Genomic DNA, 13029 nt, shown 5'->3' on the forward strand with positions numbered 1-13029 from the left:
GTGGAATCCTGCAACAAATTCTCAGGGGCGGACAAACTGAGCACGCAAAATAAGATGTTGGAAGTTGGCCCGCTGGTGGATCCCGCTCGATATTGCACCAACACCGAAGCCGAGGTCCACCATTCGCTCAAGTGCGCGAGTCCGTGACCCGACGAGCTGCCGGAACCTGGTATCCGCCGAGCTTGGTGACCTTTGCGACATCAATCCGGCGGTGTCCCTACCTCGCAGGACTCTGCCGCACTAAGCTTTTTAGTGTTTGTATTTGGCTCCGGAAGAGCTCACAAACACGCTCTGAGCCTTACACAACTCGCTGAACTCCTGGCACTGAAGCTTGGGCCTGCGCGCGATGGTTGGGCGATTGCGGGGTGGACAAGCTCGACGACATCTCAGCTCCAAGCTCCTGTTACATCCTGAGGACTCTCTGACCTGCAGCCGCTCGACAAGATAAACAGTATGGCGGTCTCTGATAGCCTAAAGGTTGCTTCACGGAGAAGTGCGGCCCGTAGGCGGCGGCAGGACAAGCCGGCCATCTCGGCGCGACTGGTTCTCGATGACCAGACCAAGAGCGACGTCGGCATCATATCGGAAGATCTCTTCTCTGACCTCTTTCCACGTCTTCGGGGTGGTATGTTTCAAATAAAATGCGCGTTGATCTGCTCTGCCCTCTTGTCTTGCGCGAATGCTGACTGCCATCTGTCACGTACAGGCACCGATGAAGACGTACCGGATCAGATACACCATATAGCACTGTCTCCGTGGTCTCCCAACGCCGTACCGGCCGAGACCCCTTGGTCCATCGTTCCCGTCGTGAGATCTTGTACATTAGCTTATTCCACGGTGCAGTTTTCTCCGTCGTCTTCGGCTCTTCAGAGCTTTGCCGTTGCACTGCAAGAATTTGCGCCGTCCAAGCTGTCTAGTCGTAGCCGAAGCGGGATAGAGATACTAGTCTTGGATGTGGCTCCGATACCACTCGAGACCGTATTTGTTAGTTTGGAGAGCGAGTCAACAAAACGGCTGGAAAATGGCGAGGGTACATTCTTGAGAGAGCATCTAAAATATCCCAGAGGGGAGACTATTGCCAAAATGACAGCTGAGGAACGGCTCATCACTGCCATCCGAGCGTCTCTTAGCAGTCTCAAAATTGCGCACGCCGGCGACTTGTTTGCTCTGCCGTTAGCACCACATCATGTCACTCATGTGCCACCAAATCCGGGCAAAATTATACTATGTGAACCAGTCGCGCAAGGTATTTTGACGGACCAGACAAAGATTGTTCTCATGCGTGGGAGACACACAAGACGCAGGCAACGGCCTGTGTCCATGGCCACTAGTCATCGGCTGAATGGTGTAGGTGAAGAAGAAGACGGCAACACAGACCAATTTTTCTCAGCCGCAGAAGAGCGTTACCGAACAGATGCAAGAGCCGACCAGAGCGTAACCGAAACGGAGACGGAACTGTCGGCTACGGAGCAGGAAGAAGAACTGTCCGATGATTCAATGGATGAAATGATCACTCTCGAGGCCCCGATGTTGTCCACTACGAACACGAGCGGACTTGGCACAATGCAGCCAGGCACTCCGATGACGGCTGGAACGCTCCGCGGCAGAAAAGCAAATGGCGTCACAACACCAGGATCCGTCTTCTCAAACTTTACTTCAGCTACTGCTCGACCCGATCGCCCTAGAGGCCGGCTCTTTAGAGCGCATGGGCTGCTGAAACCGATCCCCTCTGATCTGCTTCACCCAAAGCCGGCCCCTGGAGACGATGAGGAAGCGAGAATATATGTGGACATGACCTCCTTGCCTAAAATTGGCTGCTTCTCCGGTGACTGGGCTCGGATTGAGCTCGCAGAAGAACCACCGTTAAATGGATTTGGTGCTTTTGGCCTGGGCAGCTTTGGCAATGCAAAGCCCGAAGTGTCAGACTGGCGCCCCGTCCGAGTGTATGGCCTGCCTGAAGGTTATTCTCAGCGACCGGTCACCCGGATTCCCAGTTCCCGAGCCGGCGAGAGGAGGATGTCTTTCTTCGAATCTCGAATACAGCGACCTACAAGCCCCGCCGCCTACGCATCACCTATTCTGCTTGCCAACTTGGACGGTGCTACGCATTTGCGCATCTCGGCTCTTAAACGATCTGCCTACCAAGGTAAAGGGACTCTGCCTCGCTTTACTAGCGCATCTCATCCACCGTACGCGAAAGACATTGCCATTCACCATATTCGAACTCCAGTCTCAGCTGAAAGAGCTTACCAGACGGCCGTGTTAGGTGGGTTGAAACGGTATTTCGCTCAGAAAGTTCGCCTCGTGCGGTCAGGAGATTTGATTGCAGTGCCAGTAGATGCTCAACTGGGAAGAGCGCTACAAGAAACTACCGGTGCTGGAGGCTCAGAGGTCGATGACGTGATGGCATTAACAACTGACGAGTCAAGACCGGGCCAGCCGTCCACGCGGATTGACAGGGTTGCTTGGTTCAAAGTCGGCCATATTCAAATTCAAAAATCCGACGAAGACCAAGAAGGCACTGCTGAGACCTTTTGGGGCTCGGTAACGTGTATCGACAGCTCGACTGTTGGTATGCACGGATCTGGGTTTGAGACGAGCCGTGTACCAGGAACGGCGCAGAGCTCCTGGCCGTATTATCTTGGGTTAAAGAAAGCACCAAGACCGTCACCTGATGCCAGTCCACTAGCTGTATCGAATCAACTGGAAACGTTTGTCTCGCCATTGAGGCGGCAGCTCCGGCAGCTGCTCGCCGCCGGGACCAGCCCCAGGGCAATTCATCTCAAGATGCCTCCAGTTGCCATTTTATTAACATCCACCCATCGAAATATCGGCAAAGCTACACTGGCCACAGAAGCTTGTGCTGATATAGGACTTCATACGTACACTATTGACGCCTATGATATCTTGAGTGAAGGAGGGGGGAGTGGAAGTGATGTCAAGACAGAAGGGTTTCTCCGAACGCGTGCTGAGAGAGCTAGCAGCTGCGGCCCAGACTGCTGTGCTCTTCTTATTCAACACATTGAGGCTCTCACCGCCGATAGGATCAAAGCCACAATGAAAGAGATTCTGGAGGATACCCGAGTCCTCATCGCAACCACGAACGAGGTGGATCAGGTTCCAGACGGTGTTCGAGCTTTGTTCACGCATGAGTTGGAGATGGGCGCTCCCGATGAGTCAGAACGTGAAGCGATTCTTAGAAACATAGTCGATGACCGAGGTGTTTCTCTGGAGCCCACGATTGACTTGAATTCAATCGCGCTGAAGACCGCTGCCTTGGTCGCTGGCGACTTGGTTGATGTAGTTGAGCGGGCGTCCTTGGCCCAGTCTGCGCGTCTCGAAGCACTTTCGGCCAAGAACACGCGTGGCGATACTGTTGTCACGGTCCGAGACATTCAAGTTGCAGGAGGCCCGGCTGCCCGGTCTCTGACCGCTGAGGACTTTGACGTTGCTGTCGAAGCTGCTCGCAAGAATTTCTCTGATTCCATCGGTGCACCCAAAATTCCCAATGTTACCTGGGATGATGTTGGTGGTCTCAGCAACGTCAAGGATGCAGTCACCGAAACGATTCAGTTGCCACTGGAACGGCCTGAACTCTTCGCCAAGGGCATGAAAAAGAGATCAGGCATCCTCTTCTACGGCCCGCCAGGTACTGGCAAGACACTGTTGGCAAAGGCCATTGCCACAGAATATAGTCTCAATTTTTTCAGTGTCAAGGGACCAGAACTGCTCAATATGTACATTGGTGAGTCTGAGGCCAATGTACGGAGAGTGTTCCAACGTGCCAGGGATGCCCGTCCTTGCGTTGTGTTCTTTGACGAACTGGACTCTGTTGCTCCAAAACGAGGTAATCAGGGCGACAGTGGCGGAGTCATGGACCGTATCGTCTCTCAACTTCTGGCGGAACTTGATGGCATGTCTGGTGGAGACGATGCCGGTGGTGTGTTCGTAGTTGGAGCCACCAACAGACCCGATCTTCTCGATCCAGCTCTCCTTCGTCCTGGCCGTTTCGACAAGATGCTTTACCTGGGGGTGTCTGACACCCACGAAAAGCAGCGTACCATATTGGAAGCGTTGACACGAAAGTGAGTATCCCGCTGCCAAAGCCAACCACGTCTATGGATCTGGCGTACGGCTGACATGTTGATGCAGATTTACGCTCCACCCTTCAGTTTCGCTTCGGAACGTGGCTCAGCAACTGCCATTTACGTATACAGGTGCCGATTTCTACGCCTTATGTAGTGACGCAATGCTCAAAGCAGTCACACGACAATCGGCCGCCGTGGACGCCAAAGTCCGCGCCATAAATGCCGAACGGACGGGTAGATCTGAAATCTCAACGGCCTACTTCTTCGACCACTATGCCACCAAGGAAGATATTGCTGTCATGGTCACTGAGGCGGATTTTCTAGCCGCCAACAACGAGCTCATTCCCAGTGTCAGCGCCGGCGAACTAGCACATTACGAAAAAGTCCGTGCAGCCTTTGAGGGAAGCCGTGATGCACAGTCCAAGGCCAGCGTCGCCACGGCAGATAAAAGAGCGTTCGGCAAGGCCAGGGTGAGTGCCAAGACCCATGGGAAACTGCCTGCATCAGGTAAGGGTAAGGGCAAAGCTCCTGCGTTAGACGTTGACGGCGATGACGAATATGATGACGGTTCGGACGCTACGCCCAGCGGCACCATAAACGGCCGGGTAAAGGGCAAAGGGAAAGCTGTGATAGGGTTCCAAGAAGGGACTGCTAGTGATGACGACGGCTTGTATTAAATGGCAGAGATGAGTGGCGTGAAAGCCTTGTGTTTGATACAATACCCTTCTTGTAAAACGCCCATTGGAGAAAATGTATATCTTGATCTTTATTATTGTTCAAACATGAAGGCTTGATGGCCTGCAAAAGGCGGCAGTTGTTCTTGTGAAACTACACTGCTCGCTTTACTGATTGATGTGTGTCGTTATTTGCCCAACTTCTCGTTCTCGTTTTCGTTCCTCTCTCGTTCCTTCTCGTTTGCTTGATCCTTCTTATTCTCATCTTCATCCTCCCCATTATCTTCGTCTCTATCTTCCTCAGATTCATCTTTTTCTTTACTGTCGCATACATGTTCCGCTCCTCCGTCTCCCTTATTCACAACCTTGTCCTTCTCTTCTGCCTCCCTCTCTAATTCTGGCTCCTCTTTTATTTCTTGCTCTCCCTCAATGCGTTTTATTTCCTCGGGACTGACGGTCACGACATTTGCCCTTAGACGTGCCTGGAAGCCGCTCGAATCTACCGAGTTTGGCCGCCACCTGCCACTGGTTGGGCTCTGCACGGTTTCGCGAAGAGCGTCATCACCGGACAGGTTCTTCCAAGCGGTGCTGATAGGAGACTGCAAGCCCGGTGGTTTTCCATCTTCGGTGTTGGCTTTGTTTTCCCCATCTTCCTGATCAGGCTTAGAATCTGATGTTGTCGTCTTGCTCGACGAATCTGACCCTCCGTCGTCTCCCTTTTTGCCGTGTGCTTTCTCGCGAAGATTTTTCAGATGCAGCTCCTTTGCCTTCTGTGCAGCTTCACCGGCGACGGACCGCATTGATGTCGTGGTTTCCTTGCCGGACTCGGCGGGGCCAGCCTTGGATATCGCGGCAGCTTCCGTGGCAGCTTTAGACTCGAGTATGGGCGTTGCCGTCTTAGGAGCTTCGGCCGTGCTGCTGCTGACGACAGCGAGTTTTGCGACCGACTTGGAGGTTTTCGCTGGCTCGGGGGGTTTGTTGTTGATGTTCGGGATTGTGTGCTCGTCATAGTAAATTTTGACGTGTTGCTTGAGCTCGCCATATTCGTTCCAATCCTCAATCTCGACAAGATCCTGAGTAGGGAAGGGTAGATTAGCCAAGGCAGAGAAAGAAGCGAGGCCAAATGAGTAACTGGATGCACCCTTACGCCTAGTACCAATCCCTCTTGCACCAGGCCAGGAAGTTTCCTCAGGCGGCCACCCTCATCCTTGCCAGCCCTCCGGCCCCAGAGCATGCGTGCCTTCTCGTCCGTAGCAATATCGACTGCCTTGAAAGGAACTCTATTGGCTCTCAAGATAGTCTCTAACCGCGATGTTGCCGTCACTATATGTGAGGAGCCGGCGGTGAGGGAGGTGAAGATGTACAGAGCTGGATCGGCCGAGTAGGACGTCATGGTAGCTGCGCCGGCCGGGAAGGGGGGCAAGTCTGACACGGCAATGAAGTCTATAAACAGCGGACGAATGAACTGACAGTCTTGATAAGGTGATTTGTGTGTGTTTATCTCGCCTGTGGCCACGACCGTTTTGCGGCAGGGGGATGCATACGGTGTTGTGGTGGTGGAGAACGAGTAAGGGGTTGAGCTCGACACGAGCAACACGTAACCGAGGCGTCCGAGACGTTCGAGGGTTTACTCACAGCTCAACTGCGGGGGCGGGGCAGCAGGCGAAACGGAGACCAGACAATGGCGTCACCAGGAGTAGGTGAAGAGCGTCTCGAGACAAACCCATGAAGTCTTCATGCTCTCATGTCAGGTAGTGGCTCCAGAGAGCAGATTGTGTGTCGGGGAGAAGGATAATTGCACGATACAGGGTGTGTTGTGTCCTTTTCGTCTTGTACCAACTTTGAGATTCCGAACCACAGAGGTACGTACTACACTCCCTTGGCAACGCAAGTATCTCCCCCCACCATCATCAGCTATTACAAGACAGCTAATCAGACTTCTGAACAGCTCACGAAGACTTTTGACCTGTCTTGTGATAAATCTGCTGTCTCAGAAACTGGCCACAGAACAATGTACCTGCCTGGGTGCCTACGTACTTACTCAACTAAGAAGGTTCTTGGGTACTTAGGTGCTTAAGAACTCGGAGAGTCCGTGCAGAAACACGTTTGACGGGGTGACTAAGCAACGTTGCTCGATTCAACGTGGTCGCTTCTGAGAGACAAGGCACCTCTTTCTGCTGCAATCTGCATGCCCACCTTGTCTCTCTTCAACCCCATCTGACTGACCCGACATGGATTGGGGACTCCAATATTGGTTACTTTATTAGGTGACACAATGTGTCGGATCTTCTTCTCCAAGATGCCACGAGGTCAAGTGAAACGACACAACACCGTTCAAAAGCCGTCTTCGCGCACCCCATCAGCCCGTCAGCAGCAAGACATACGTCAGCCAGTGCTGCACACGACTGATACTACCGGAAGAGCAGGATGGTGTGGCTGAAGTATGTGCTGCGCAGTACGGTTTCGCAGAATCGGCGGCTGCTCAAACACCATCAAATTTGCCATGGCGTCAATGAAGCAGTTGCCTTGCCCGTTTCACAAGTGCGACACAACACCTGCTCACCCCTCATGATCATACGAAGACCATCCAACAGGCAACAGGGGTCAAGTGGTGAAAATGGTTCGATACGTGAACGCCAGGTAATTAGACGCAAACCAAAACAAAGAACAAAAACGCCGGGAAACACCTTGTTGACTTACATCAGACGCAGCATGGTCAGGGCGACGATCTGCAGCAGGCCAGGAAAAGGCCCAATTTTATTACGATGCGGAAAGGCCATGTTCGGAGCAGATGCAAACGGCCAAACGTGGAGCCAGATCTCGGAATGTCTTCCAAGTTGCCGACCAACGTGCGGGTGGTCAGAGCGAGAAGCACTGCTGTCAGCTTGGCCACCGCTTGCATTGACGACGGCAGTTTAATACCACGGGCACCAACCAATCCAACAGCCGTTTGGCCACGGAGGCGGCGGGCCACGATGCAGGTACCACCAGTCAGACGAGTCATTTCGTGGTCTGCTGTTGGGTTGCCTCTGCCACGAGATCCAATCAAGCAAGGATGGTGCCTGATAACGCGTCCAGGATTTCTCCACACACCACTTGAACGCCATCCCGTGTGAACATGGTTGTTGGTGTGGCCTTTTGCAGGCCCCCCGCCCTGTCAGAATTTTCCTTGGGCCTCGTTATTCCCTCAGACCCGAATAATAATAATAAGTGCCACGTCTGCCGCTTGGCCACCGCTCTTCTACGCACGCACGTCTGTCTTCTACACACATCTGTTACTCGCGTCCTCATCACTCCTTGTCTGGACGAAAACTCGTTGCCGCTCTCTTGGAAACTATCACTTGCAATATCACGATCATCAGTGCTGCGCACACAAAAACCACTCCCTCACTACAAAAAGCACGAGCTCTAAATACAGACCCATTATCGCTGTGCCCACATCAAACGCCTCAGCGTCTTCTTCAACATGCATTCCGGCGCTCTCGCTCTTCTCGCTGTCTGCGCCTCTCTTGTGGCTGCCACTGAGCCCAGCCTTGTCACTTCGACCACCACCACGACGCGTATTCTCACCGTCACCCAATGTGTCCCTTCTGCCACAAATTGTCCGGTGAGCGAGACCGCTGCTGTCTTTGCTCCCACCTCGGGCATCCCTTCAGGCACCGCCTCCAGCACCACCTCAACCCCAGCGGTTGAGACGCCTGTCGAGACATCTGTGTTTCTCCCTGCTCCCTCCAGCTCTACTTTCTTCCCAGCCTCCAACACCACTCTTCCAGTCGGCCCAACCGGGACTACCAACGGCCCAGGAAATCCTACTGGACCTATGGTCGTCCCTACCGCCGCCGCCAACGATTTACATGTTCAGACCGGTGCTGTTGCGGCCGTCGTCGCCGCCGTCATTGCTATGGCCTGCTAGGCGCCGTTCACAGCGATGCTGGGTGAATGTCATCACGACGGGTCCTGCTTCAGGTGCCCTTTTCCTTGAAGTCACTCATTGATACAAGTATTTCACTTACTGCTGTTGTCGGATATGAGCATCTCACTTTGCTTTATTTTCTTTCTGAAGGGGAAGGGTGCTTGGAGACCTTGAATTCTTATCAGCCGAACCTTGAGAACAAAATAGAAGGACTTTGTTTTTATGGCACTCACCGCTGGTAGGCGGTATGCCGCGGCCTGCTGAAGCCTGCCAACAATTAAGAAATGGCGCAAAGATACCATACTGGAAAGGAGTTTTGTTTTATGTGGCAGGCTACCTGCCGACAGCGGCAAGCCATGCCACGACCAAGACACGGAAACGATTTAAATGAGGACGCACGACGAAGTATCTAGTTTTATGAATCTACATCTGAAATGTACTCTCGCACCGTCTTGATGTTGAATGCATTCTGTTGACATTCCCTTTAGTAGTGATGGGATGTACTCGGTAAGAAAAGGCATCTTCAGCGCATAGCTCAGGAACTTGTGTGTGAACTGGTGTGTCGGCCCCCAATCGAGCGTCTCTATCCGCTGCTCTACTGTGCAGGACTGCGAGGATCGCATCACGTGGGCTACACTTTCCGTTTTCTTTTGTGGGTAGGTGGGCAACCTCGGGTGAGTTTCCAACGAAAGACGCACAGTTACATCCTCATCCTCATCCTCATCCCCATCTCTGGTCTTCTGCTACTACCGTACCATGTATCTGCTTTCCATGCGCTGCTTGCAGTTTGTGACCAGATCAGCGCATTTTGCAGCCCTCAACCAAGGTATGAATTGGTACGCCCCCAACCGGAGGCTATGCCGGACACACTAACCTGGTTTTAGATGCGGCACGGTCCTTTGGCCGACGGAGTTACTGATCCTTCCTGCATGATCTACTGTGCATTGCGATCAGCTCAAGCGGTCCCGCCTCTGTTCAGTACTCCCAGAGTACCTGGACAGGTCGCCGGTTCCCCGTGACAGCGCTACAGGTCAGATGAGAGTTGCCAAAAAGGGAAATTTCGGCGTGGTTCTTTGGAACAATATCCTGGCCAACTGGCTGAATCCAATAAGGTCGACAGGGTGTGCAGAGGGTCTCCCGAGTGGAATCATCTTCTTCAAACTTCGCCTTGTCTATTTTACAATCAAATTCAATCCCCATCGTTTTGAGCGTTTTCCTACGGCCCTTTTCTCTGGCCTCCATGACATCATGTCCATCATTCGTCACAACCACCAACTTTTTCCCTCACAACCGTTCCTCCTTATCCATTCTTCAGTTTGACCTCCTGGGGCGTGCTGGCGCCATAGGTCTCGTGTGCTGCGTTCATCTTGCGATTTCCTCGATTAATTTTCCTTGTCAGTCTACGTTCGACGCCTAGTTGCTGTGGTACACCGTTTCGAGCGCCGCGGTGGGACCTAGCGGCGGCGGCCACCGTAGGAACACAGAAGACAATCAAGCTGAGCTGAAGTCGGTCCTAACGCTGGGAATGGACCACGGGAGCAGAAAGTCTTTTTGCGTGCCTCGAAGACCAGTGCCACAAGCCGCCTCTATGAGCAGGGCTGGCCGTTTGCGACAGCCACGGCACAAGGTGCGCAGAGGCCGGAGTTTGAGTCGGCAAGGAAGGGACATTGATGTGTCAGAGCATGAGCACACTGCTTGTTTGAAAAAGATATTATCCCCGAGACGTTGTACATGTGTATTCGGTCCCCGGGAAGCGGAAGTGGCGTTTGGTCCACTGGGTCAGACCGTTCAGCAGCCATGATGTTGTTCCTTCGTCTCTGGATCGCTCCCTCTATTGCTGCGAGTTATCACCGGGATGCTTTTCTACCCACTCACCAGGGCAGGAACAACGATATATACTTATTTCCCTCCTCAGTCAACGGCTGACGGAATTGTCGCATCAAGATGCTCAAGGCGTGAAATACGAAGAGTCGGTTGTTTCTCATGTGGAGTATTCAGAACTCTTCTCGAACTGGTAGGATTCTGGTTGGAAGGTTGAGGGTACCTATATATATCCTTATAGAATAGGAACGGTTTCGGAAAAGCCCCCGTTGGATCAACAGACAATTGCGATAGCAACCGTCTTTGATGACAAAGTACCCTAGCCCGGTGGCTCCAAGTGACAGGAGGATCTCTGGCGGGACTGGCGGTACGTGTACTTCGGATGACGAGCTTTTGAACGGTTACAGGCTATTATTTCACTGACGGCTGAGAGTGGGCGCATGAAAGAAAAGAAGAAGAGATCCCCTAGTCATCTCAACTTTGGTCATATTTTTTTACGACAGAATCGCGGTCTCGGCGGCCACACCTTCAACGAGGGGCGTGTTGGGCGCAGCGGTGCGGGCGGGTGTGTCCATACGGAGTGCAAATGAGCGATTCCTGCAGATGCCAGACGCGGATTTCCACCGTTTCATCTTATCCCGAGACGGTGGTCCACGTTGCCCGTTATGTCTCGTGCTGCTCTTCTAGAAGGACAAGATCAGCTGAAAGTCAACAAGGGATGTTTGCCAATGCAGTAATGACTCGTTGAAGCACATCATACAGCCTTGCCATAACTTTGGACACGACGTTGCGCCATGTCCCGATCGCGATTGTTGTTCGACGGCTGGCCCACCTCGCTTTACGACACCCAGGGGGTGATGCCCTGACTACACAGTCGACGTATGGATCCTCATACAGAATACAAGCCCGAGATACATACCGACTACTGTTCCCAAGGCGTGAGCTGGGCCGGTACACACATCACTCGTGATGGGAAGATGGAAATGGCCAAGTTTTCACAGTATTGGCCGCATCAAGCAGACCCAATACAAGAACAAAAACTACCGGAACCGCCAAGCACCTTTGCGCCTCTTTCTTTCTTGAACTGTTGGGCCTTGACGCTGGCTAGGAACCAAACCCTTTCTGATTGTCACAACGGAGTAGATAAAGAGGGTACAACAAGACGGCGATCGCGTGCTATACAGAGAGCACGTACAAAGCAGATGCTGGAGAGGCCTACATCATCGGCCAGATACGAAGCCTTGCCATGTACTCTGTGCGGCAAAAAATATGATTGTCATAAAAAAAACCCGGTTGTTGGACGGGCCCCTGCCACGGCTATTACTACTTCACTTTGGTCGGTTCGGCCATACGCCATGCTATTTTTACGAGGCCAAACAAAACAATGGCAGGGACCACAATACATGCATCTCAAGAAACGAGGACAACAAAGTGCCAGAACCTTGGTGTCCTGTCCTGGGCCAGCCAGAGGGCTAGCTCGAGAGGTAGATGCATGCATGTGCCGGTGGCTTTCCATGGCCCTGGCGCAATGGAGCTCCCAAGTCGCAGAAAAATCCGTGGGATGACTCGAGACGGACGTCGACTACTTCAATGTTGCTCTTGAAGCTTATCTCCTTCCATATGGCCCGGCACAGGCCACCTCCCGACCAAGTCCCGTCCTTTTCGATTGGGGAAACAACTGCCCAACGCCAAATGATGCACAGCTCTGTTTTCGGCGAGGGGACTGGTTTCTCTTCAATAAGGGTCGAGGGGGGGAAAAACTGATAGATGACCTTTGAGGTCCTGGTCATCTGCACGGCATGCGGACGGTTGGATACAACTGTGGGGGGACGAGGCTTCAGTACAAGTCACACGCTCCTATTCATATGCAGAAACAGAATCCTTGTTGACTTATAGCATGGTGTCGACCATTGTCAGAAGAGTTGGCTGGCAAGCAACTCGCCGCTAGGGCCCAGCGGTGTTTTGTCTTCTGCTGGCGGACAACAACTCATATCCAATGCTTTCCGAACTGCAGTGGACGAGCCGTTTCGAATGGTGGAATCTCGATGCTCGCCTCTCGCAAGTACTGGTATACACCAATGTCTTGGGAGATCCATGATAGCCAGGGTGAAGAGGCTCGTCAAGGGCAATTCCACTCGGGCTCTGTCCACCAAACCACTGACTCCGCGTTGCGGGCGTGGCCGTGGCTAGTGGTTCATACATGTGCCACCAGGCTAGGTGAACATTGCAATGCGCCGAGGTGGAAAATCTCGCGTCGCTGCCCTGCTCTGCAAGGTCCCCAAGCCCCGTATTCACAGCTTGTGGTTTATTTTCTGGCGGTCTCCGCAGCCGTGGGACGGCGGCCAGCGCATGTCTACACAGTGTAGGGATGCGTACGCCGCACATACACAATCCAGCGCGTCATGATACAGGCATGGACCAAATGGGAGTGAGTTCACTGCGGACTGTACTCTGCATTGCGTTCACTGTCCAGCGCCGGAGACACAGTGCGATATGACGAGCCCGTGACTCCTGAGCCGGCTCCCACGTCCGC

General features: G+C 53.0%; 3 protein-coding genes across 3 annotated transcripts; 2 read left to right on the forward strand and 1 right to left on the reverse strand.

The window, feature by feature from the left end:
• Positions 1-453: 453 nt before the first annotated feature.
• MAM_01418 (Peroxisomal biogenesis factor 6) lies at positions 454-4765 on the forward strand (the record flags this gene model as incomplete). Its single annotated transcript, XM_040820217.1, has 3 exons — positions 454-625; positions 707-4085; positions 4153-4765. 3 exons carry the CDS (start codon positions 454-456, stop codon positions 4763-4765), a joined length of 4164 nt encoding a protein of 1387 aa, XP_040681705.1.
• A 185-nt stretch (positions 4766-4950) lies between these two features.
• Positions 4951-6155, reverse strand: MAM_01419 (Thioredoxin-like fold protein; the record flags this gene model as incomplete). The annotated part of the gene is made up of 2 exons (XM_040820218.1): positions 4951-5835; positions 5910-6155. The coding sequence occupies 2 exons, from the start codon at positions 6153-6155 to the stop codon at positions 4951-4953; spliced, it is 1131 nt and encodes a 376-aa protein (XP_040681706.1).
• Positions 6156-8228: 2073 nt separating this feature from the next.
• MAM_01420 (uncharacterized protein) lies at positions 8229-8675 on the forward strand (the record flags this gene model as incomplete). The annotated part of the gene is made up of 1 exon (XM_040820219.1): positions 8229-8675. One exon carries the CDS (start codon positions 8229-8231, stop codon positions 8673-8675), a length of 447 nt encoding a protein of 148 aa, XP_040681707.1.
• Positions 8676-13029: the final 4354 nt, after the last annotated feature.

The sequence above is a fragment of the Metarhizium album genome (genome assembly GCF_000804445.1).
Source record: "Metarhizium album ARSEF 1941 chromosome Unknown scaffold_2, whole genome shotgun sequence".
Classification (NCBI taxonomy): Eukaryota; Fungi; Ascomycota; class Sordariomycetes; order Hypocreales; family Clavicipitaceae; genus Metarhizium; species Metarhizium album.